This window comes from Rhinolophus hipposideros (assembly GCF_964194185.1).
Source record: "Rhinolophus hipposideros genome assembly, chromosome: 5".
Taxonomy (NCBI): domain Eukaryota; kingdom Metazoa; phylum Chordata; class Mammalia; order Chiroptera; family Rhinolophidae; genus Rhinolophus; species Rhinolophus hipposideros.
The window spans coordinates 65,069,470-65,097,053 of record NC_138051.1 but is presented as its reverse complement, the minus strand read 5'-3'; the positions used below and the strand labels follow the sequence as shown (position 1 = coordinate 65,097,053).

Genomic DNA, 27,584 nt, shown 5'->3' with positions numbered 1-27,584 from the left:
GGCTTCCTGGAAAGGTTTCTTTGCTCTACAAGGAGACAAGGAATAAACAGTGCCTCTGCTGCCTCTTCTTCATCTGGAAGTTGTCACGCTGCAGGAGATGTGTGGCAGTGCAGTCATCTTTCACCTGTGAGAAGACTTTGCCCGAGGAAGCTGATGTGCCCAGAGAGGCAAAGGGCAAGACAGAAGGACCCAGGTCTCGTGGATGTCACAGAACCACTGAATTAACCAACCCTGCAGCTGGCCTTTCTTGGTGCTTCTTATAATGTGGGATAATACATTTTTATTATTGTTTAGGCCATTTTGTGTGGTTTTTCCCCTGCAAAAATATCCTGAATCAAAAAGGAACTATATTAAAACTGGATATTCACTAAAACTTTTGGTTTTCATTTACATGGAAATCCTAGGAAGGAAGAGATTTTTAATCTGTTTTGCTCTCTATGATATCACATCTAAAACACCCAATATGGAACATAGCAAACACTCAGTTTTTTGAATGAATGATTAATATTTTCCTTTGAACACTAATTATCTAGCTTTGACCATTGATTTTTCCCTCTGAAATAAATCTACCATAAATACATTATACACAATGTTAACATATACTTTAAAAAGTAATTGCTGTACATATTATAATACAGCAAATGTAAGTATAATACAGCAAATATAACAAGTAATGACTCTTAATTATTTTCAGATTTTTTAATAACAGCTTTTCAACTATCCATCTGAAAACTAAAATCTCAAAATTTAACCAGAGGCATCATGCAAAACAAAGTTTTTGGCTACAATTAAATATTATATGTGATAAAGATGGGTGTTTTTCGAAACGATGTGCTTATCAGTAGTACTTACTCCAAGAAATATGTTTTTGGAAGAGTCAAATCCGGCTGCGAATATCCGTGCTGTGTAAGGTTCATTCCTGTCACAGACAATCCTGCAGGCAAACCTGGATATGGTGCTTTGTGTAATCTGGGCTTCGTCATTGTTCTGACTGCCAGAAATGGTGTCTGTAACGACGAAGTCAATGGGGCTTTCGGTTGATCTGCCCACCTAAATAAATCAAAATACTCATAACTCAATTGAAAAATATCACGTCACCATATTTTGTTCACATGGAATGAGGGTTCGGGATCCCTTTAACATTCCTTATCTCTGCTCTGAAGGTCAGAATCTAATGAAAGAATTTTCAGTTCTGCTCCTTTTCTTGTTTAACTTAGGGAGATGGTGCGGTAACCAACCACTACACTTAGGGAGATGGTGCGGTAACCAACCACTACACATTTCAATGTTAAGAGAAAAGCCCAATTTTCTATTCTGGAAGAAAACAGATCTTACCCCAAACAGATTCTATCTCTTGGATCAGGCAGAAGCAGTACTTTCATGGCAAATTATTCTTGTGTGTGTGTGTATTTCCAAGTGGAAAAAAAGCAAGATTTTAAAGGAAGCCAACAAGCAAAGGAAATCTTGCCCCAACTCTTGTCCAGCTCCAGGGGCTGGCTTTACCCACTTAGTCAATCCACCAGCAACTCAGCACAGAGCAAGAACAGCTCTAGTCCAAACACACACTTCAAATACCTGTTACCATTACTCAGGGTGAGAATGACGTAAAGGGCTATACAAATCAGCCCAAAGTCTGAGATGCTGTCAACTGAAAAATGTAAAAAGCTGGTCTCAATACTTCAATTTTGGATTTTTAAAAAATCTCTCTTGGGAAAGTCTAAAAAGTTGCCACTAATATTATATTGGCTTACTTTCCTTGGTAAGTTTAAATGTTGCCGGAAAAAAAATGTATTTCATTAGCAAGATCTTAGAGTTCTAACAACGATTTTCATATTCAATAAATCCAAATAAGACAGGTACTGCTCTGTCCTATGAACTAGGAAGAGTATTTGTTTACAAAGAAGGAAATCCTCAAGACAAAATAGTAAGATGTTTATGTAATGATGTTCTATGAATCTCTAAATGTTGGAAAAACAGTGATAAATGTTATATATGCCAAAGAGACTTCTTAACATAATATAATTTATATGTAAATGAATCACTTCTCGCTAAATATGATGTTAATGTTCTAACATTAGTGACTTTGATTTTGAAGCTGCCAATGGGAAGAACACAGAGCCCCAGATGTGTACATATAAGGCCCCCAAAAGTAAATTTCTCAGGTATCTCTATCCTGACCTCAAAATTCTATCTAACACATAAGCAATGTCATACGCTTTTCATGTAAATGAATAAAAGGGGAAAGTATTAAATATCTTGCATAGTTTAGCACTGCTTGTTGCTTCCTGAAACAATATCAAATTTCTTTTGTAAACCTCCCATATACATTCTCATGCATACACTATTTCGTTAAACAAACCAACAACGGACATCTATTTTCTCTTGTCTTTTACAAACCTTAATTTCTTGTCCTAATGAAATGTGCCTGGAATAAACTAAACCACTGGTTTCACAGAAATTCATCAACTTAAATAGATGCATATTGCCTGAATGTATGCATTTCAGGTTTAGAAAACATATAACTTGTTAAAAACTGCAACATAAAATCTAAATTACAGCTATTATACAATCATATCATACAATTCATCTTTCAAAAGCTGTAGAATCTTCCCTCTGCTAGATTCATTTAAAAACTGTATGTAACTCAGCTCTACTGATTCAGACCCCTCTAATTTTTTTAAAAAGCATTTTTTAAAGTTATTCTGAGTTACTTTCACATATATAATACAGTATTATTAACTATACTCACCGTGCTGTACATTAAATCCCAAAAATTTCCTCATCTTACATCTGGAAGTTTGTATTGTTTGACCAGCATCTCCCCATTTCCCCCACACCCTCTTCCCCAGCCCCTGGTAACCACCATGCTAGTCTGTTTCTATGATTTTGATTTTTTTTTAGATTTCACATATAAATGATATCATATGGTATTTGTCTTTCTCTGCCTGACTTATTTCACTTTAAAAAGCTTTTTTAAATTAAAAAAGTGATAAGTACTTATGCAAACTATTTCACAAATATAAGAAGTATAAAGGAAAAATAAAGGCTACTCCAAACTCAGGAACAAACCTGTCCTGAACTTCTATTCCAATGAAGCTTAGGAATGGAATGTGAAAAGTTCTACAATTTCCTAGTCATGTCACAAAACCCAGAGTTCTCACGACAACACAGTCTCTGACCTAATTTCTGTTACTTCCATGGAAGAGGGCAACCACTTTTCAAGCTCTGTCATAAGCTCCAAGCTAAAACCACGCTCTCGCCGAATGTCACACAACTGTCCCTTGTCTGCAGAGATTACTGTCTTTGAGAAAGGCCATTCTGATTTCATTCATTAATGTCTTGATGAATTAACTGAAATTGACTGTAAAACATGACATTTTATTCCAACTGGAACACATACTGCTAGGATCAATTATTTCAAGCCATGATACTTATCTGACTGGTCATGTAAGATTTGTTTATCAATTCACTTCCACTTAAAAATAACCTGTAGAGTGCTAGAATAATTTTATACTTCAGGACATAAACCTTGTGTTGCTTTTGCCAGGAACAAATCTGAGCCACTTTTCAAGTGAAAACTCACCCAATGTGGAAACCTTGGACCCTGCTTTCTTTTGATTATTGCTATTTTAAGGGCAGTCATTGTACACAAGCCAAGATGCTTCTGAATCTCATCTGATATTCATATAATGCTGATATTCATACAGTAGCCGTAGGGAGAATTTTACTCCCTGCTACTGACACTCGCAGACATCATTTAGCACTTTCAATTTGAATAGATATGAGAAGTTTGGGTTTGCCTGGTTGTTAGTAGAAGTCAGTACAGGTAAGATGGTACTGAAGCATCTGAAAGGGCATTCCTCATGCTTCCTGGACCAATCTTTCCCATGTCCCTGCATCTGTACCCTTATTTTCTGACTTCCTTCCTGTGACAAGGACGAAATATTACTGTTTCTGTCCAAGACCAATCTCTTCACTGATGCTTGGGATCCCAATATCCACCCCTTCCCTGGACTCCGCTCCTGATATTTGCTCCTGCCCCCTCTCTCCCTCCTGAATCAAGTTCTCTCTTCATACTGGATCATGCCATCAGCTATTGCATTCTCGAGCTTCTTAAAACCTGTGACTTTGTGGGGTAAGGGTCCAGTTTATTGGTTTTTTAACCTTTCAACTTGCCACTGATTAAAAAATACAATAAAAATGACTATTAGAAAAATGATCATCTGCTTCGACGGCTGTAACAGTTTCCAAGCGCCTCCTTCCTCTCAGCTTCCGACTCATCACATGCTGTACTGTTAGCAGACATTTCTCTGCTCTGCTGAGTACAGCTAGAGTAGCACTGCTCTAGACCAGTCTCTCATCTTTAAAAATGCTTTCCTTTGCCTGCAAGCAACCCTCAAGCTATAGCACCATTTCTCTGATTCACTTAACAACAATACTTCTCTCAGAACCTGGCAGGAGTTACTACCGCCATTTCCTTACTCATCCCTTTAACCTCTCTCCGCAACCCACTCCAATGGAGATTCTCTCCCCAAATGAGCTTCTCTCCTCACAGCTCTACTGAAACCACTCTCCCTGAGGTTTCTGGGACTTATAATCAGCCAGCATATCCCAGCACATTTGAACCTGGTATTAAAATAATGAAACCCTTCTAGGCTAGTTGGTGAATAGCCCCCTTTCCTTCTCTTTCTGTCCTCTCCCTAGGTAATCTCATCAAACCCCATTTATTCACCAGAAAGGCCTGATGTCTCTCCCGAGTTCTGACTAGTACACCAAATTTCCATTTGGATGTCTAAGAAGCACCTCAAATGTAACATGCTCCAAACAGAACCTGTACCCCCCTTCAGCCCCTAGATTCCCTATATCAACGACTGGCATCCAATTTGCTCAAGCTAAAAATCAATACCCAAGAATGATCCTTGATTCTTTACTTTCCTCCACACCCATGTTTAACCTCGTGAAAATCCTGCCAACTCTACTTCCAAAACACATCTTCAAACCTTCCACATCTTCCACTTTAGTTCCAGTTACTATCGATATGAGCTCTTTCTTGGATTGCATTTACCTTAGCCTCCAAATCGATCTCCTAGTTTTCACACTGGCTTCCTACATTTGCCTCTAGGCAGTGGTTGGAGACACCTTTTAAAAATATAAATCAGATGATACCTCTCTTGCTTAAAATCCTCCCAACAGCTTCTCCAAAACTCCTAGAATAAAAGTCAAGGTCTTCACTTGGCCTAAAGGCCTTACCTCTCCCAGCCTCTGCCCACCTCTCCAAGGTCATCTCATGTCACTTCCCTCCTCTTTCACTCTGTTCTGGCCTTGGCCCTTGGCACTCTGCCTGGAATGCTGGCTTGTTTGTGGTCTACTTGCCTCCTCTAGAATGCAGGCTCCGCACGAGGGAGGCCTTAGGTGCCCAAGAAACGAAACTGATGAATGGAGGATTATGACAGTGAGCTTGAACCCTGTGACACACACCCTTCCGCCACTCCACACACAGGTTTTAAGAAATAACTACTGAAAAAATGTTGATATTCTTTAACATTTTTCTCAACTATATAGATGCTAATGTTACCATCTGAAACTACAATAAACCAACTAAATTAAAAACCAAACAAACAGAAACTAAAAACATATGGTGTCGCAGCAGCCAGGTTCAAAGCCATTGACACTGTGAAATCAGAGGGGAAAAGACCACTAACAGTGGCTTTGGGACCTGGTCACTTTCCCTGTCCTCATGATCAAGATGTACTTGGTATTTCACGTCACTTTAGGGACTCTGTAAGACATCTGTTGATTCCTTTCATAAACGATTTTACAATCTTTTCTTTTTCCTCTCTTTATCCCTACTCTAGAAAGTTTACTAACATCTTACTCTGACTATTAACTCAGATTTTCTCACCCTTAATCCATCTCTTACGAGTAAATTCGGATCTAGTTTTGATGTTTTTTTCTTCAGGCAGTAATATTTCTGAGCTTGAGGCCTACTATCTGATTCCACTGTGGGAAATGCAGCCCAGGTCCTTTTTGGGTTCATTCTAATGTTCCACTTTTAAATGCTCAATTTACCTAGAAATCATTTTAATGTGTAATGGCTAAATTGAACAGGCCTCAACACCAAGGTCCATACATGAGAAATATAAATGATGCAGTGCTTTTTGCTCTGTAATTTTTACCAATGGTAGGTTTTAGACATATACACTTGTTAAAAAGAAGAAAAAGTTAAAACAAATCTTGATTTGTTTCAGGGCCTTCTAAGAGTTGCTTAATTTGACTGCTTAGAGTGAGTTGACATTAATCCTCCAATATGTCCAGTTAGTCTGCAAATTGAACGAGACTATTTTAGTAAAAATGGCAAATAGGTTATGTTTTCTTAATTAATCTACACATTTTTGTTGAATTACTATGCTTTATTTAAAGAGGTTGAGTTGGTACTATGTAGAGAACTCAGGAGACCGAAATCTTCTGCCACTAACGCCTTCTCTGCCCTTAGATTAAGTTACACCTTTCCTTCCAAAGACCCAGATTTCTCAGCTATGAAATTAAGAGGTTAGTATAATATCTGGTATTTCTCAGCATGGCCCACGAACCTCTGAGGGCCCCCAAGATCTGTTCAAGGGGTCAGGTCTCTGAAGACAGAATTGCTTTTATGATAATACAGAGATGCCATTTGCCTTTTCCACCTGCTGACATGTGCTCTGATGGTGCCAAAGCACCGCTGTGCTTCAGCAGGAATCGAAGCAGCGGCACCAAACACAGTAGTGGCTACTGTACGCTTCACCGCCACGCACATGCAGTTAGAAAGTAATGCCAATTTCCCTTAGGTATGCTTTGATGACGCAGGAAAGAATACTTAATTTCATTAAATCTTGAGTCTGTAATATTCTGTGTGATGAAATGGAAAGTCTGTACCAAGCACTTAGAAATTCATAACAGTATGGAGGTTCCCCTCCAAATCAAAACTAAAACTACCATGTTTTAGTGGTAATCCTACTTTCGGGTTTTATCCAAAAGAACTGAAATCAGGATCTTGACGAAATATCGGCACTCCCCCTCCCATGTTCATTGAAGCAGTATTTATAATAGCCAAGATATGAAAAACCTACATGTCTAACAACATGTAGGTGAATGGATAAAAGAAATTGTGGTACGTATCTACAATGGATATTCAGCCTTTAAAAGAAGGAAATTCCGCCACATGCAACAACATGGATGAACCTAGAGGACATTATGCTAAGTGAGATAAGCCAGTCACAGAAGGGCCGATACTGCATGATGCCACTCACATGAGGTATCTAAAATAGTCAAATTCATAGAAACAGAGGCTGGGGGGAATGGTGAGTTGCTGTTGTATAAAGTTTCAGTATACAGGTGATTAAATTCTAGAAATCTGCTGAACAATATTGAGCCTATAGTTAAAAATACTATATTGTGCATTAAAAATTTGTCAAGAGGGTGGACCTCATGTTAAATGTTCTTACCACAATAAAAAAAAGTAACAAGAGCTCAAATAAATCCAGCTCAATCTTTAATTCATTCTGCATTTGCTGAGATGAGAAGAAAATGAATGATGTGAGTTGCATGTGATTGTATAATAGTGAATACACTATGTCACAATATGTCACTAAAGAATAGTAATGAAGTTATGTGTGTCATCACAGTAACTTGTTGATTTTAAGTGGTAAAAAATGTACCACCAACAAATGTGAAGTTTTCTTGATTCACTTTTTCAGTACTGAGACTCTTCTCTCTATGTAAAACAAAGAAAAAACAAAGAAAAAAACAAAACAAAACAAAAAACAAAGAAAAGAAAAAACCTTAACAAACATAAGATGTATAATTTTTGAAAGTATTTTAAAAAAGAAATTATTATGAAGTCCCATCAAAATATCAACAGGGAAGTGTATGCATATACTTCTCTAGGAAGAGCTTTTCTTTGGTAGAACAAGAAGAAAGAATATTTAGAATACTGTAAAATGAAATGGCATGAAGAGTAAAACCACTTATATTTTGTTTAAACATGACAAAATGTTACTTTTGAGTTCAAACTGGCACTTAAGTAACTAGGTCTATCCCTATGACTATTATGATGTCTATCTAGGATTGTTTAGTTATTTTTCTTCCTTGTTTTAAATAGCTAACACATTCACATGGTTCAAAAAAATCAAAAAGTATGAAATACCTCTCTGCAGCCCACCTGCCCAGTCCTCTTCCCCATAAAGGCAACTGCTTTATTTAATGCACATAATCATTGTTTAAGTCATTTAATTATACTAATTCAATATTTAATAATATACTATTTAAAATTTAATATATTTAATAATATTATTTACTTTATTAACATGAAGTAATCTTAATTGAACATAATACTATCAAATGGCTCAATGTATTTAATAACATTAAATATTTAATTAAATATGCTTGGAACTCTTTCCGTGTCTTCACTTAGAGCTTTTTCTTGTTTTACAGCCTTGGACACCCACACTGTATGGCTGTGTCCAAATTTACAGAACTGGTCTCCTTCTGGAGGACTTCAGGTTATTCGTAACCTTCTGTTGTTAAACTATGCTTTGAGCAATAACTTGGTAAAAACATCATTTTGCATGTATGTAGGGGTACCTCTGAGGTAAATATCTAGAAAGAGAAGAACTTTAGAAAGAGAAGAGCTGAGTCTAAGAACGTGCATTTTGTATCTTTCATAGGTATTTCTAAATCACCACCCCACAGAAGTTATACTAATTTACAGGATGTAGGAGCGTGTCTCCCCACATCTCTGACAAAACCTTTTGGATGTTTGCCAATCTGATAAGTGAAAAATGGTGATTTGAATTCATATTTCTCTTTTTATGAGAGGTTTTTTTATTTCAAAAGCTATTTATATCCTTTTTGATGTTAGTATCTATGATACTTTTTTGACATTTGTTTTAACATCATTTAATTAATAATTTAATTCTCCATTCAGAAATTCAAAGCCTCATGGTTTGTAATTTGTTTTTGCTTTTTTATTTTATTAGCCTTAATTTTAATTTTCTGGTGTTTTAAAGTACCAATTCTTGGGTATATTAATTCTCTTTTTAAAAAAATTAATTGATGATTTTTCCCCTTTTATTACTTCCTTCCTCCTGCTTTCTTTTGATCTATTTTTGGACTTTCTATTACATACCACTAAAACTATTCCTGAGTCTGTCCTCTACTTTCTTATTGTCATTTTTTAAAAAGAACTTTTTGAGATAAATGTTTAATGCTTCAACTTCTTTCCTCCCTCCTCCCTCCCTTCCTGCCTATAAAGGCATTTACGTTTTTGCATTTCTTATGAGTATGTTGGTCACATCTCATGAGTTTTGCTATATAATGTTCGCATAGTTATTTTTAAAAAGGCCTGTAATTGTAACTTTGAAATCATCTTTGATCCAAGTGTTATTTAGGAAGTATTTTGAACATGCTGGCTTTTAAAAGTGGCAGGCTATAAAAATGTTTATTCTGGTTACTAAAGTCTATTTTTATTGCATTGAGATCTGAGAATGTAGCTTTTATAAATTTTTCTTTCTGCAATTAATTTTAGAATTAAGCTTTTTCTTACTTTTTCAAAAACCAAATGGAAATAATTTTTGTATTATCGTCACTTCTTTCCCCTTGGACATCATCATAAAGCCTCATCAGTACTACGAGTCCTGACTACATATCAAAATACAGAACTGAAGGAAAAATGTCCTAAAACTTCCATTAAAAAAAGCAATATGTTACCTGAAACATATCCGTGTCTTTATCATGAGTGTACTCGACCACCACAGTCTGATTCCTTGACAGAGTGTACGATATACTATGTTGACCTATGCAGCTGATAGCCTAATAAAGAAATAAAAAAACATAAAAATTCATTAAAATTTCATTTCAACAACTTAACCACAATTGTTTACTGTTAAGAGATATTCTACCAGCAAAACCCAACACAAGCCAGCATTTTCCTAATACGTAATCAGAACATGTCCTTGTTATGTGCCCCGAATTACAGAGCAGCCAATAGTCACAATTCTGGTTTTATCAAATATTCTATCTTAATATGAATGATATTTCACTTATACTAAATCAAAGTTAATTTATTAGTTTGCAAGACTTGATTTAAATCATATTCCCAGAAAAACATATACTTTCTCTGTTACCTTAACTCAGTGACAGAATTTTTAGACTAATATAATTTATTTAAAATTTATTTCACATAACAAGTAAGTTAATAACACTTTGTTATAGTATTTTTCCCATGTAATAGAGATTATAATCATAGTAAAAGAATCACTTTAAAAACTGTAAATGTTCTATAAGAATTTCTATATAATAATGCACTTTTCTACCCAATGATAATCATACTTTGTTCCACATGTTATTTAAATCTTATATGAGCAATTGCTTAACCCAGAGACTTATTGAATTAATAAATAGGGTAGCTAAGTTTTATCTTTTATATTTTTAGACTAAAGTTATAGTCTTTTTCAAAGAATCTAGAAATCTAAAATACAATGTTGTTCATTTTCTCTATAACGATGTATTTGAACACATCTTAAGATGTGGTTACACACTTTGAAATTTCCAAATTAACAAAGAAGTTTATTTAAATTGTACTCCAAATTATTTCGATTACATTTTATCTATTCTACTTTAACTTATCTTCATTTCCACTTTTTCATATTAACTACAATAAAACTTTAATAAGTCTATCTATTAAACATTTACTGAATAATGATACTGTATGAAGAGCAAGAAGGTATTTGGAAGTAGCTGGACATATATAGCATGTTAATGAAAATGTCTGAACATTTATATTTTAGTAATACAATTGCTTAGAGTAATAAACAGTACAACATTCGAAATCAAGTTGGAAGTGAGCCTGGTTCATCTCATGGTTATTTAATCATCTGCCCTGAGAAACTACATTGTTGAACTGATGCTTGGTTGTTCATGCTTCATTAAAATAATACAAGTATTAGAAAGAATAATAATTTATGTATTTAATGTGGTCAGGAATCTAAAGAATACTTCTTAGACTATTGAACTTCTGTAACATATATAATCTTAAATTTTCATTGGTCTGAGTCAGATAAATTCAATGGTATTGATATGTGACATTTTTTAAAGCCAAATTAATAAAGAACTATTTACAATTCAAGATAAATGGATGTTTATTTATCTTTATAGGTAAAGTGAAAAAAACCCACTTTAAGAAAAACAATTTTATTAAACTCAAACATAAAACTAATAATCAAGGAGTGATTATTTATACAATAACTAACAGTATCTATTCCTTCAAAGTATCTATTGAAATTGCAAGTATTTAATTTACAAATACACTGACTCAAACACAACTTTCTGGGCATACATTCCATAAAATAAGAATGTCTGTAGTTTGCCAATTATCTGCAGACTAAGGGGTCAACAAGTGCTGTAATAGAACACCTTTTAAAAAAGGTACATATTTTTGTATGATGGTACCTTCTAAAGTAGTGTTTCTCAAACTTCCACCAAAGTTGCCCTAAGTGGCAGAGTCACCTGAACCCCTGGAGATGTCTGGGAGAGCAGCCCTAAAGTAAAGTTTCTCATGCTTAAAATATCTTACTTTAAAATTATAAATTTTCTATTCTACTCCACAACATGCTTGTATTTTAATTTTTAAACATTTCTTCCAAATTTCCTAGAACATTGGTGTCCCAGGAAGACTTGTGGTGCTCACCCTATGACCTAGCACAGCCCTGCCCAGCCCCACCCTCCCCTTTCCAGCCACTCTGGGAAGCACCAGAAATAGACATTGCATAGGTCCTAAGTTGTTACTGAACCCAATTCTTCTGAGGTGTTTTATTCTGAAACTATTCTTGTACCTCAGACTATTATAAGCCTATGCAACACATAAAGAAAGCTATTAATAGGGCAAGTGGCACCATCCTGGGTACTGCCCATAGCAAAGAGCACAGAGATCTAGGTGGAGCCCTGCCTGGCCTCCCCAAGCAGGGCAGAAAGCGCAGGGCCTGAGGCCAGGAATGCCTGATCCAGGACACCTTGAATGTTGAACCCATTAAATAAAATTTACAATTTCAAACTTCTGCCAGTTTTTTTTATGTGGCTCTATGTGACTCACCAGGGTTAGGAAAGGAAAATGCTTTGGTGCTAGGAAAACTTTTTCTGAGACTTTTTGGTTAAGAAAGTCCCAGCTGAAGGCTACATTCTGGAAGCTTCTGGATATGGGGAAGATGGGGAAGTGGGAAAAGATTCTGCAGGGTCTGAGACAAGTCCCAGAAAGTGGTGGGTGGCTGTAAGCCAGCACACAAGGCACTCACTGGCCTGCAGCAGGGACGGCTGATGTGTGAGGTGTGACACCCCCTAGAAGTCCCTGCAGAGCTGTCCCTCTATTCACTAGCCAGGAGAGGAGGCTTGCCTGGAAAGAGCCCTAAGTGCTGGCGTCCTGGGGCCCACACAGGCTGCACCCACAGGGAGGAGAAGCATGGTGATGAGTGGGCCCCAGAAGACTGGGCTTTAAGCCATGACTGGGATTTGGAGTCTAAGGTGGCAGTCAAAGGCAGGATACATGAGGCCATCACTGGGACCCTCAGAAATAAATGGAGAGGTGCCCACTTCCCTTGATGACACGAATTAGGACTCACATAATGTCGTCTGCATGTTAAAGTCTAGAGTGGGACCAGATTTGGGTGGTTGGGGGAAGTTAAGAGGTGAGTTTAAGCTTGACATCAGTTTTTATATTCTTTCTAGTAGTATTCAAGGCATTAAGCCTTTAATTTTGGTTAGAAGGTGGTAGAAGAGGGTAAATGGGGTCACATATATGGTGATGGAAGGAGACCTAACTCTGAGTGGTGAGCACACAATGTGATATACAGATGAGGTATTCTAGCATTGTACACCTGAAACCTATGTAATTTTACTAACCATCGTCAATCCAATAAATTTTAATTAAAAGAAAAAGAAGTACCAATTTTCAACAATGCTTTTTAACATTTAAAATAGGACTTTCAGAAATACGGCCTCTAATAAATTACAGATTCATTGACTTGAGTCAATCATTTCAGGTATTACAGAAATAAAATTTTCCTCAAGGCACCAAGTTGCTTTGAAATCTATTTCTGAAATATCAGAAAAGAGAGTAGGTAAGGCTTTCTCTTGGCACTCACTACAATTTAGTTCAAATACAATGACCACAATATGATGTGATTTTACTACACTAACTCAAATTTGGAGTTAAAATTATAAGGAAAACGAGCCCAACTAGCTTGCCTGGTAGACAATACTGATTTCCCATGTTCACTTTTCTATTGTGACGAGAAGGCAAAGTTGCTGACTTCCTCTCCTAACACTAGGAGTGTATCAAAGATAGACCTGGTCTTCTCTTTCTACCCCTAGCCCTGAGGGCATTCAATGAATGTCTGATGACTGAATGAACCCATAGGGACACAAGAGGAGATGTAGAGCTTCCTTCCTCGGTCTTCCCCTCCTCATCCCTACTTTTCACCAGCAAAAATACAAATAGTGAGACTCTGAACTTCGATTTATTACATGTGAATTTTATCGCGTTAAAAATATCACAATTGGGCAATTACAGATTATACAATCACATATCCACAGAATAAAGGATTCTGTATCCAGCGGAGAAACTTAAGCACTATGCGGCAAGCTCAGATGTTCAAACCAGGCCCTTTCTGAGCCAAAACACTTTCTTTCCAGCTGAAGATCTGTATTTGTTTAGTGTTACCCTACTTGTATCACAGGCTTGGCCCAACTTAGCCATCCTCTGCCATTCCGGGGAACAGTTGGAATCGGTTGTTCTGATTCAACTTTCAATATGAAAGAGATTCAACTTTCAATATGAAAGAGTTCTCTAAGCCTGCAGACTCTAAAACAAACATGGTTCATGTCTACAGCCTTTGCCTCCTCTTAGAAACCTGTCTGTACACACATAAAGCCACCTATGAAGATGTACAATGTGTAAAACACCAGAAAGGCAATTCTGCAAGGTGCGTAATGGGATGGATACGTGTCTTTATGGCAGCCCCAGAGCTTTCATTCATATTTTAAAAGTTTAAGGGGAATAATCAAGTCTTTTATTTGTTAAGAAGCAGCGGGGTTAGCTCTCAATTACAAAGTAAAAGGGAAAAAGCCCACTGCAAAAGTGGTTTCTAGAAAACACTCATTTATCATAGTTATGATTTAGCCCATTTAATTCAAGCTCTATAAGGCTGCTAAGTGAGCTTTTAGCCACTGTGTAGTGAGAGAAAATAGAATTCATCACTGTGGCAGATATTGTTGGTTACCTTCCTAATGTCCTTCTCCCTGCTGGGAGAGCTGAAAAAGCCTGAAAATGCCATGACCAGCTCTCCCATTCTCCTGTGAAGCTAGCACATGGAAACGTGACCTGCTCCTGACCAGTGTGGAGCTCCTAATGGGAGATGCCAAGAGACATTCTTTCTTTTCTCTGTTAACAAAAAAATGAATGTGATGTTTGGAGGTGAGGTGGCCTTGCCATGTGAAAGGAAGGTCAAAGGCCCTCAGAGAAGTGAACTGGACCCTGACATCTTTGAGTTGAACCAAATCTGAAACTACCTGCCCCAGACTTTGATGAGAGAAATGAGGGTTTTAGGTTGCCTTTGATTGGGTATTTTGTTACACGTAGTCTAAAGCCTTATTAAATTGTTTGGGCCAAACGTTTTACTCCTCCTGGGTTTCTTATTTCAGTCAATAGCACAACCATATTTCCCAAGCATCCTGACTTAAAAGCTTCGTGTCATCTCAGAGCCCTCTCTTGCCACTGTTGTCCATATACAATTAGCATTATTACTTCATCTACTGGTGAGCCAAAGCCAGGCTCACTGATTTTATCGCATTCAGGCAAAAATCAAATACAAAGTAGAATAAACCATGTATAACATTTCACTTTTTCTCCTCAAAAACCGAGTAGTTGTTGGGCAACTGGTAATTACAAAATTGATTTATCCCCCCAAGGAGTTTTACCATCAGCTCCTTTACAGCCTGTAACTTTCTGCCTCAGAGATTACTAAGTGCAACCTAATTCATCTCCCTTGAATCTGGGCCGCCCTTAGTAACTTGCTTGACCAACAGAACACAGCAGAAGTGACGTGTGGGACCTCGAGGCTAGGTCAGTGAAGGCTTGCAGCTTCCACACGCCACCCTGAACACTCGCTCTCGGAGTCCTGAGCCATCATGTAAAAAGCCCAAGCTCCCAGGAGAGGCCCTAAAGCCTGATAAGCCATGTGGGGAGAGGGAGGCCACGGAGAACCAAGACCCAGACACGTGCGTGACGGAGCCACCTTGGAAATGAGTCCTCCAGGTCCAGCAGCCATGTGAATCAGAGACAAACTGCCCATGTGGACCCTTCCCAAATTCCTGACCCACAAAATTATGAATAAAATCAAGTGGTTTTTGCTAAGCCACTGCGTTTTGCAGTAGTTAGCTACACAACAAAAGACAACTGGAGCAGTTCTCAAGGCCTGTTTGTTCCGGAGCATTTTTTTTTCTGGTTTGTTAATATTTATAACTCACCTAAGACATTGTGGTGATTGTGTGTTCACCTTACCCACGCTCGAGGGCACAGGATAGGGAGGGGTAGCACAGTGCTTTTACACAGAACACAGACTGTGTTTCCAACGGAGTTTTAAGTGCTTCTGAATATACATTGAGAGGTTTTCTGTGGTTAGAGCAAGTACATATTTTTACTGTGATAATCTATTGTTGAATGACTGAGATGTGAAGGAAATTTTATATTAGTATTTACAGATTAACATATAAAAGGTATATGTAAAGCATTTGAAGCATTTTCAGAGGCAAAGGCCACCAAGTATGTCACATGGACAATTTTTAGTCCTTACGCATCTGGAACAGGAATAGAATGGATACTAGGAAGACTGGAGAAGAAGATAACTAGTTACTGCTAGAAGTTATGAAGTCAAACTCTGGCAAACCACATGTATCATATATACCAACGGGGCATGCTTTACTAAACCAGCCTCAGCCTCATTTAAGGGAACATGTGTGTGAGTGTGTGTGTATGCGAGAGAGAGAAATTAGACGTGTATTTGAAGAAAAAGAATTTCATTTCATTTGAAACTCATATTCTCTCTCTCTCTCTCTCTCTCGCTCTCTCTCTCTTTCTATTACTCTGTCTTAGAACCAAATGATTCAAGAATTTAACAATCCCTCTTGTCTAGATGTCCTGGATGCTGATTATTACAGCACCGCGGTTTTGCTCCTGGGTTACACAGTGTCTGTCTACATTAAATGAATGTATTTGTGGAAAGAGCAGCACTCTGCATAGTTTCTCTCCTCTGTAAGTAGATAGTTAGTGTTGTTTTTGCCTCTCAAAAGAGAGGGCCAGATAGCTGGTGTGGCTCATGCATTTAAGGAACCTTTACCAGATAAATCTCAAGTTTTCACAGAGCTGCTCTGAAGAGTTTTGCATCATGTGTTCAAATGTGGTGGTATTCTGTGATGGGGTCCACTGCACCCCATCTTCCAGTTTTCCACAAAATATCTCAGAAAGAAGTCAGAGATGCTCTAGCAGTCCACCTGATGGGGACAGTCCTAGGAAATGTCCTGCACACTCTACCTAAGGAGGCAGTGACCCCTTTGACTTTTGCGGTCCACCAAGAAACATAGTACGAGCTTGTTTTCTCAATAGCTTTCTAAATGATGTCCACAACTCAGCACTGTTTAATAAGGCATAGTAGAGAAAGAACAGCCAATTCTGCATGTTTTACGCAACTTTATTTTCAGCCACTGTAACTGTTAATTCTAATTTGTAAGTTAATATTTCAGCTCATCCTACAATTTAAATAAATAACTACAAAACTACGGCTGCAAAGACCTGATAAAATGGAAAGGTAACTACACTGGCCTCCAACAGCCCTCCTGGTTACTAAATACAAGCATTCTATGATAGGGTGCATTGCTACAGAAACAACATTTTAATTGGTGTGGAAAACACATAATAATGGAAATCTGTTTGGGAGTAGGAATGAATGGGACCAATGAATTGAACCTTTTTAGTTCAAAAAACAACTTCTGATGTTTATGTTTATGGCAGAAATGTGCACATTTACAAGCAAATGAATGAGTTTGCCGTGAGCTGTGCAGCGGCTTGGAAATAACTGCTGAATAATTTTACTACGTAGCACTGTGTACACTGTGATGCTGGGGGGTTTGGTTGGGGGAAGGGTACTCCAGGGTATTAGCATATATGGTTACATGAGAGCTGCCCCAGGAGGTCACTGGCAGTGTGACTTCACTGTACTTCCCACTGATAATCTAGCTCATGGATAAACACTGGGCAATAGAAAACATTCATGTCAGGTGGTTGTCTCAGTGTGACTACCTGGTTTATCCTGCGGAACTCCAAGGTTACGTGTACTTTAGGAAGGGAGAATGAAAGCATGTGTGGACATTGCAGAAATCAACTTGTGATGACGTCTAATGGAGTCTGATGCTGAGGAAAAAATACACTGGACCCCCGGTTTGAATCCTGGTTCAGTCACTCACCAACCGTTAATGAAATCACATAACCTCCCTGAGCCTTCAGTTATTATCTTTGTATTTCATCAGAAGAGGGACCAACAAAGTACATGGCTTTGTCTCTCCTCAAATATAAACCTGTAGTTAGAGCACCTCTTCATGACCCACTGGAGTTTACCATCAGCTCCTTTTAGGCTATAACACACGCTTTGGAGATTATTCTGTTTAGCTTTAAATATATGTTAGATATTGACTATATTAATTAGAGATACTCCCAGTATGACAAACATGTTTTTCCAGAACTAATGACTTTTATGTCAGGCTGACAAGTATAATTAGGCAATAAATTCTCAATCAGTCTGGTTCAAGCTGCTACAGAGAAGATGAGGTCTCTGCCATCCTTGTCAATTTAAATATAAAATATGTATGAGTGCTATTTCTAAAGACAAGAGGTGGCTAAAGGAATTCATAATTGATTTTTGCATGAACACGCTCTTTAAAATATTTTATCTTTTCAATATTCCATATTTCAAATAAATGCCCAAACACAGCATCACAGCTATTATGAGAAAGTCACAAATGCTAAGTTAGATTTCATCAAAATCAATAGTGTTTCATGCAACAAATAAATCAACATGATAAGTCTACTTGTTAGAGGCAATGGCCTTGGACTTGGCATTGGGCCACTGCCGTGCCCGTCTGGGATCGGCTCACTGAGCTATTTGATAAACCCTGGCAGAGCACCTACTCCAGGCAGTGCTGGACAGGGGTTGGGGCAGAGGTGGTCAGTGCAGCCAACAGAAGGGCAGAGCGGGTAAGAACGTTTGAGGAGACCCTGTTTCTAATTTGGGGTCACTCCTAATCCCACTGAAGCTGGATTTGGTTGGAGGTACTAGTCACATGAGATGACCTGACTGAGATATATCTCTGAAAATAGGACACGCTGAGCACTACAGTGGAAGAGGTGGGCAAGAGCACATTCATGTGCTGTCCCAGGAACTGGACCACTTACACTGGATGAAAAGCTCCTCGAGAGCAGGAACTCCCATCTTTTTAAATCAGCCTTCAATTGCGACAGTATATTGCATGGTTCACAGTACAGATCAGGCTGAATCCCCACTCTACCAACGACTGACTGGCTGTGGGATTCTAGGCAACTTACTTACGCACTCTGGGCCTCAGTTTTGTCACCTTACAAGTGATGGTCCTGTGTCCAGGAAAGTCACTGCTGTCTAAGGGCAAAGATGCTGTAGCTACCTCTATATCCACCCGGTTTATCACGAAGTGCTGAATAACTGAAAGGTTCAGATCCAAATTTGTATAGATTATTTCATGGTACTTTAAAAACCTATTAAGCTAACCTAATGTACAATCTCCTCTTTCAGTTATTTTATGTCTCATCTCTCTTAAAAAGTAGGGGTGAAGTGCAGTTTTCCCACACAGGGATGCTGTGACTAGGACACACACCTATAACCATGTTACCTTACCAGTCGCACGTTGTGTACTACTCACCATAAATGACAGCCCATTTCTAATGCTGACTTTGAAAGTGCACAGTGTAGTGCAGACCCTGCAGACATCTCCCCACATTGACTCTGAGTGGCAGCTCCCAACAAAGTAGGACGGGGCAAGGAAACCTGAAAGTTGAAGACAATGCTCTGGAATGGAACTTGACGCATCTCAACACACATGGCAGATGTCCGAATGGCCGGCTACCCCAGAGTGGAACCCTGCAGCAAGGCCACCCCGTGGTCACCTGGAGAAGGGTGGGGCCAGACTCGTCTGGTTAGAGGTGGGAAAACTGACCTCCAACAAATTCATTCTGCAAAACAGCAGTGCATTGGCTTTTGAACATTTTGTGGTTCTAGACATGAGCAAGAATGGGCATGAGAAGAAATGAAGAAGATGCAATGTATTTGTGAAAGAGAAGTATTTCAATGAAAATAAAAACAATGATGAGATTTCTCTTTGTTGTATACCTTAAGAGGAAGAAAGGAAAAGAGAGAGAAACCTAACTGCAGTCTCACATAAAAACAGGAGCTGGTAACCTTTACAGGGAGATACTTAATTAATCAATGGACAATCATGCATGTGAATCTGTCTCCTGCAACATCTAATGTTTTCTAATCTGAATATTTAAGGATTTGCATACATATGAGGTATTTGCCATAGGAAACAAAGCTAATGGAAACAATGAACCCTAATAAATAAGAATTATAAATAAAAATAGAGCATCTCGCAAAATGACTGTTGAAAAGGTATAATTCATTGTTCAATAATTCATTTACATTCTTCTTTTTTAATAATGCATTAACTGGGTTAAAAAGGTATACCTGCTGGATAAAAAATACATAGGTATCCACCATAAACTTCCCCAAAATAAGACTGGGTCTTACAGAATGTGTCTCACTGAGGTCAATAGTAAATGTAAGCCCTAATTTGTTGCCACGAGCAGGCAAACTTCCAGATGCTATAAATTGAATCTGCCATCAATCGATTTTACACTAACATATCAAAAGACCTGCCATATAATTATTTTAATAGAAAAGCCAGTTTATCAGCTGTCAAAGCAATCTCTTGTGTAGTGAAGAATAAAAAGTCTGAAATTTACCCTTGTTCAAAATATAACAAAACACAAAACTCCATTGATTATTTAAGGTGATAGAAGCAAAGCCCTCCATTTTTCTGCTTGTATTACTTGGATTTTTAAGGTTCAGCCTCGATTTAAAATTTGTCCATCTGCTGAAGAATCTCATTTTCTTTATGGAATAAAACCAGTTCAATAAGGCCACATCTTAGTTACACAGAAACATGAAAATATTTACTCTCAAAAGACATTTATCTTGGCAGTTGATTTTCAAGATGTTGAGCCTGCTGGAATCACGCAAGTTCCAATCCCAATATAAAAAATTTTAAGTAAGACAATAGCTGTCTTTCCTTGGAAGTATAAGGAAACATACATGTAACTAAGATGTATACCTGCTACCACACAAGCCATTCATAAATGTTTTTGGTAGAAGCTTAGATACACGTATATAAGGATATTACTCCTCAAGCCTCATTCAACTGAACTTCTTAAAAGGACCCTTATTATCTGGGTGTCCTTGGGTCATACTCGCTGAATCTCTTTCTTAACCTGTAAAGTACTACAAATATCTTCAAGGTTTACTAGAAAAACTGAGATAATGTTTGTAAAGGACCCAGAGTACAATCCAAACACATAATAATTACTATTACATTCAATTTTTTAAATTACTGAAACATTCATAATCTCTACTGGATGAGTTAATGCTTAATTTTGTAGGGTCCTCCAAGTTCTTGATTGATTTCTAAGGCAAAGAATATTTTTAATCAGGTAGTATGTGCACAAAGTACCAATGTTACCAGTGAACAGTACGCCCATTGCAATTCTAGTCCTGGATCACAGAAAGCACCGCAATTACTAGTGTCTGTGGATCCTCTCAGGGAAAATCCATATCTGTACTAGCGTAGAAAATACGTAAGCAATGATAACATATTGTACAGTGTTCTCTTGCCTGCTTCTTTCACTTAACAAATACAACTTGTAGAATGCTCTATATCACCTGGTTCTTAGTGCTGTCTCACTCTTTTTGACGTACAGATGTAGGCTTACTTATCTAATAAATCTCTTTTTACATTTATTTAATAAAAAATGAAAATTTTCTATTTTATAAGCAATGCTGTAATGAATACCCATGTGTCCATTTTGCATATAGAAGGATATATCTATAGGAGAAATTCCTAGAAGTAAAATTGCTGGACGAAGTGGCGTATGCACTTTTAATATTAACAGTTATTACAAACTACTTTGCATAGAAGTTATACCAATTTAAATTCTCACCGGATGTGTATGAGAGTGGGTTTCCCCCACACTCATAGGGAGTTATTAAGTGTTATGGTCTGTATGACCTGATATGTGAAAAATGATGTCACTGTGTTTTTAATTACCATTTCTACTATCATGGCTGAAGTTGAACATGTTTTAAAGGACAAAAGATGAATACGATCTGAAGAGAAATCAGAGTATTGAACATGTTTTAAGATGCATCTCTTTTTCTTTACTATGAACTGTTTATATCCTTTGCTCATGACGTTTCTGTGTTATTGGTCTTTTTCTTACTGATTTGTAAGTATTCATTATACATTTAAAAAATCACCTCCATTGTCTGTTGCAAATTCCCCCCCTCATTTAGATTTTAACTTTATTTAAGGTGTTCTTTTACCATGTAGATGTTTTTATAAGTGTATACAATGAAATATCAGTATCTTTTTTATTGTTTCAACTGGGATCTCCTAATTAGCAAGACTTTCCTCACTTCCAGATAAAGCTAAGAATTTTCCATTCTTCTATAAGTACATTTATGATTTTCCTTCTTATATTTAAAATTTTATTTGAACACTTGTCTGAACAGTCCTGAGTGCTTACAAAGAAAATATAGTTTCTGTTTTCAGCATATAAAGGTCATATTATATGCATTTTAATGAAAAATTTTTTCCTTATATTTCCTGTACATTTTAAGGAACGTGCTGCTGTTATATGATACATAAATCTAACTCTTAGACTTACACTGGGTTGCACTCCTTTCATTATAGAAAACCCTTTTTTGACTTGTTTAATACATTTTAATGTGAATTAAATCTTTTTTAATATTAAGATAGCAACTTCTGCCTTTTTTGGTTTGTTTACATTTCATCGTCATGCTCCAGAATTTTACCCTGAATCTAGATCCCTTTTTAAAAACATGTCTTACGTAAAGCCTGTAATTGTACTTTTAATAGGATCCATTTCTTTTAATCTGCAAGTTTAGAACATTTACGTTTACTGGTAAGTACAAGATACATGCTATACTGCCTGCTTATATTGCTATCAATCTTTTATTAAAAACAGCTTTCCTGAGCTCTAATTGAGAGATAAGCTGCATCTATTTAAAATGTACAATTTGATAAGTTTTGACATGCTTATATATCTACAAAACCATCATAATAAAAATTATGCACATATCTATAACCCATAGAAGTTTCTTCACCACGCCCATCTGCAGTACATCCTTCCCTTCCAACCACTTCCTCGTGCTCAGGCAGCCAATGATTTGTTTTCTGTCACCACAGACTAGATTGCAATTTCTAGCATTTTACAGAAATGGAATCTTACACTATGTTCTATTTTTTTGGTCTGGCTTCTTCTACTTATCATCCTTTTGAAATTCATCCGTGTTATTATTATTTGTATCAATAGTTCACTCACTACTTTTATTGCTGAGTAGTATTCCCTTGTAAGGGCATACTACCATTTGTTCATCCATTCAACTGTTGGTGGACATCAAGTTAGTTCTAGTTTTTAGCTATTGCAAATAAGGCTGTTATAAACATTTATGTGTAAGTGTTTGTATGAACACATGCTTTCCTTTCTCTTGGATAAACACCTAGGTGTGGACATATGGTAGGTTTATGTTTAACTTTTTAAGAAACTGCCAAATTATTTTCCAAATTGGTTGTACCGTTTGGCATTCCCATCAGCAGTGAATGTGAGTGCCACTTGCTCCACATCCTGTCAACCACTGGTACTGGCATCTTTAAATTTTAGCCATCCTTATGAGTATGGAGTGATATCTCATTGTGGTTTTAACTTGTATTTTCCTAATGACAATGAAAATCGTTTCACATGCTAATTTGCCATCTGTGTATTTTCTTTGGTGAAGTGTTTGTTCAAATCTTTAGCCCATTAAAAAAAATTAAGCTGTTTTCTTATTGAGTTTTGAGAATTCTTAAAAATTCTGAATACAAATCCTTTATGAGATATGATGTGCAAATATTCTCTCCCAGTCTGTAGCATGTCTTTCCATCCTCTGAACAATTTCTTTCAAAGAGCAAAAGTTCTTAATTTTTATGTCTAATTTATCAACTTGTTCTTTTATGAATCATGCTTTTGGTTTTGTATGTAAGAAATCTTTGTCTAATCCAAAATCACAAAGATTTTTCTTGTATGTTTTCTTTTAGAAGTTTTTATATTTAGGCCTATGATCCATTTAGAGCTCATTTTTGTACATAGTAAAAGGTATGAATCAAAGTTCGTATTTCTGCACAAGGATATCCAAATGGTCCAGCACCATTCATTTAAAGGGCTATCCATTTTCAACTGAATCGCCTTTGCACCTTTGTTGAAAATCAGCTGTCCATATTAGTGTGGGTCTATTTCTGGACGCTACTCTGCTGCTCTATTTTTATAGCTTTACATCAATACCACACTGTCTTGATTACTGTAGCTTTCAGAAAGTGTGGAAGTCAGTTAGTGTAAGTATTCCAATTCTGTTCTTCCTTTTCAAAACTGTTTTGCTTTGTTTAGGTTTTTCCAGTGAATATCAATTTTTTTAAAAAAAACATGCTGGAATTCTGACTGGGAGTGTAGTGAATTTAGAAATCAATTTGGGAAGAACTGACACCAATATTGAGTTTTTTGATCCACGTACATGGTATATATCTCTTCATATATTTAGAGATATGTTATACCTCTTAGCAATGGTTTATAGTTTTCAGTGTAAACGTCATGCATATCTTTTGTTAGATTCATCCCTAAATATAGTCTATTCTTGGTGTTTGCCACAGTGACATTCTGTAAAGTTGTTACAAACACTGAATTAGTGAATAGCCAAGGGAAAATACAGGGTTAGGTTCCTGTGAACCTCTGGTCACAACATTTTTGTCAGTTGATCAATATGTACCTTCTTTTTTGCATGTTTCGGTTTAAGGACACCTTGTTTAATATACATTTCTTACAAATAATTATTTATAGTATGACAGTTGAAACAAAAAGGTAGAATGTCGTCTTGTTCAACCTCAGCTGGGAACTCAAGTTTTTCACCATGCTGCTCATGCTCACAAATGACTAGGAAATTGCCACAGCATTGATTTTGGGGTTACATATAAATTTTAGTGAGTAGGTGAATTTGAAAATATGGACTCAGCAAATAAGGAGGATCAACTGTATTTTACATGTTTGATGCTACTGTAAGTGGTATTTTTCATTTTATTTTAGTTTCTGAGCTTCTGTAGTGTATTTTTAAAAATCTATCACATTATGGTCTCTTCTTTCTTTGCCTTATGTTCTGTACTTTATATGATTACTCTAAAGAGTTTTATTTTCATCCTTGCAGTTACTTTTCTGTATACAACTACATAAATATGGTTGCACTCATTAATTCTCTAATAAGAGCAATGATAAATGAGAATATTTTCATTTCTTCTCTACCATCCTCCCACACACACTTTTAATTGATTTAATTTTTATTGCTGTTTGCTTTTCTTAACCATCGAATATATTTATATCTTTCTCTTTTAAGTGATAGTTTTTGTTTCCTAGCTCTAAAATCTGAGGACATTGGCAAGCATACAGTACATCTCACCTTTTCTCCTCTTCCTCTCCCATTTTATAATTTATTATTTCTACACTGTCAGAATTTACAACATTTACATTCTATTCTGTGGCAATCACTCTCTCTTGTTTTAGTCCTACAGAGCACATTGAATCCAATGATTAAATGCTAGTCTCTTTGCCAAAGATTTTCCATTTACCTCCTATTTGGCTGAAATTTGTCTTTTGGTAATTTCTTCAGTAAGGGCTCATAAAAATTCTATATCCTGAGTTCTTACATGTTCACCAATATCTGTCTGTTGACTGTATATTTAAAAGAAATTAAGGGTAAGTAGAGAGATCTTGGGTGAATAGATTATTAAATCCTTGGGCAAAAGAATCAAAGCATCTAGCAAAATACAGTCAGTAACCTTTTGAACAATCCTTACACGAAAAAAGCCAGTAACAAAAATGAATAAAAGTTATTAAAAATGCTTTCTTCTGCGCACATTCTATCTTAAAACTTTTACGTTCTGGCTATACTTGATGAGAATCCAAATTTATTCAAAGAAATCAGGAATACTATATAAGAATCAAGTGGTGACAACAGCACTGAGACATAACGTGACATTGAAAAGAATGTCAGATCAGGAGCAAGACACTTAGTTTGAGGCTCGGCCCCAACACCAACTGACCAAGTCCTTAGGCATGTTACTAAGACATTACGAATCTGGTAAGAGGAGAGCAGTGGGAAAGATTTTTAATGCCATTTTCCATTGTAAGAATATATCCTATGTATGGCGAAGAATTATCTTTGTCATCCTTTCCTTACTCAGCCTCAGCTATCATAAAAATTAGTTTACATTCCTTGAGACATTAAAGGCTGAACACAACAATAGGCGGTAAGGGACACCTCAGATAAAACAATCTGATGTGAAATATCTGTAGATAACCCACTTACACATAATCAAGAAATCATGGCGAAAGTAAAACAGCTTGATATTGAGTACAGTGTGGATGCAGATCTGATTTGGTTATTAAGTCAATAAGATGATTGCTATTGATTAAAAGGCCTATCCATGCAGTAGACAACACAATACTTATTTCTTGGGTGAGAGAACAAAACTCCAAGAATTGCAGCTGAAAATGACCAGGGTCAATGATGTGTTATTATACTTGCTATCTAGCCAAAGGAAGACAAACAAAAGGACAGATACGCGTTAGGACTCTGCCTGTAGATTGCTGCTTAAAATAAACCAGCTTGCGTCTAATTATTTTGGGGGGAGACAGAATATAAATAAATTTGACAAATATCATAAATGTGTTGCTATCTAGTGGATGAAGCCATACTGAATGGTAAACCCTAAAGATGCCACCTATCAAAGCAACTTTTCAAGAATGCAACTATGTGACCAGAGTAGAGAAGTCTCATTTACAGTCTTGGAAAGTCAGCACTCTTCAGTCATACCTTTACGTGTATTCCATTTTACAGATACACTATGACTTGCTTATCCATTCATTCGTTGATGGATACTTACATTATTTGCAGTTTTTGCCAATCATGAATAAGGCTGTGAATATTGGTTTTGTTTCTCCTGGGTAAATACCTAGGAGAGAATTGCTGGGTGTGCGATGAACAGGGTAAGAACTGTTTTTTACTTTTTTATGCATGCTCACAACGTGCGATGCCAAAAGTGAGAGTTTTCTACACCACGCAATTCTGACACTAACTTTCTGGAGTTAGCACAAACCCCACAGGTTAAGGGTTCAGTGCCTCAAGACTGCTTCCCACTTCAGATATCAATCGTCAGTAGTAGACCCCCAGGTTACTCACAACTTCTGTCCAACGTGGCTACAAATTAAGGGTTCCCACGGCCCCCATTTCGGGTTCAGCAATTTTCTAGAGTGATTCACAGAACCCAGGAAAACAGTTTAATTCCTACTGCTGATTACAAAAGATATTTTAAAGGATACAAATGAACAGCCAGATGAAGAAGTACATAGGGAGAGGTCTGGAAGAGTCTCGAGCACAGGAGCGTCTGTTCCCATAGAGTTGAGGTGTGCCACTGTCCTGCCACACGGATGTGTTCACCAACCCAGAAGCTCTCCGAACCCCATACTTTTTATGAAGACTTTATCATATAGGCATGATTAATTATAAACTCAAGTTCCACACTTTCTTTCCTCTCTGAAGAATGGAGGTGGATTGGGGCTGCAAGTTCCCAGCTTCTAATCATGACTTGGTCTTCCTGGTGACCAGCCCCCATCCAGAAGTCTACCAAGAATTGACTCATTAGAACAAAAAGACACTCTCATTACCCAGGACATTCCAAGTTTTTCATAAACACCCTTTATCAAGTTAGGAAGTTTCTTCTACTCCTAATTTCCTAAGAGATTTCATCATGAATGAGTGTTTATCAAATTTTTTTTTGTGTATCTATTGAGATGATCATATGGTCTTTTTAGTCAGTAGATAGGGTGAATTACACTGACTGGTTTTTAAAGGATAAACCTACCTTGCATTCTCGGGATAAAAGAATGCAAAAATCTTACAATTTCCTCTCTCCCGCCCTTAATGCTGTTGTCATACATTTTACTTCTATATGTGGTATAAATCCCATATACCACTTTGCTTTAACTAGTTAATTATCTTTTAAAGACATCAAAAATAAGAAAGAAAAGTCTTTTATATTAACCA

The 27,584-nt window shown here is 36.9% G+C and overlaps 1 protein-coding gene across 3 annotated transcripts in view; it reads right to left on the bottom strand.

Annotated features, from left to right (window-relative positions):
• PELI2 (pellino E3 ubiquitin protein ligase family member 2) overlaps nt 1–27,584 on the bottom strand; it is a 159,998-nt gene that overhangs the window by 11,817 nt on the left and 120,597 nt on the right. For all 3 annotated transcript variants that reach the window (XM_081047404.1, XM_081047403.1, XM_081047405.1), the window contains 2 exons: nt 9,745–9,846; nt 853–1,050 (listed from right to left, as the gene is read on the bottom strand). In XM_081047404.1, coding sequence (XP_080903530.1) covers nt 853–1,050; nt 9,745–9,846 — 300 coding nt within the window. The remainder of the gene's footprint in view (nt 1–852; nt 1,051–9,744; nt 9,847–27,584) is intronic.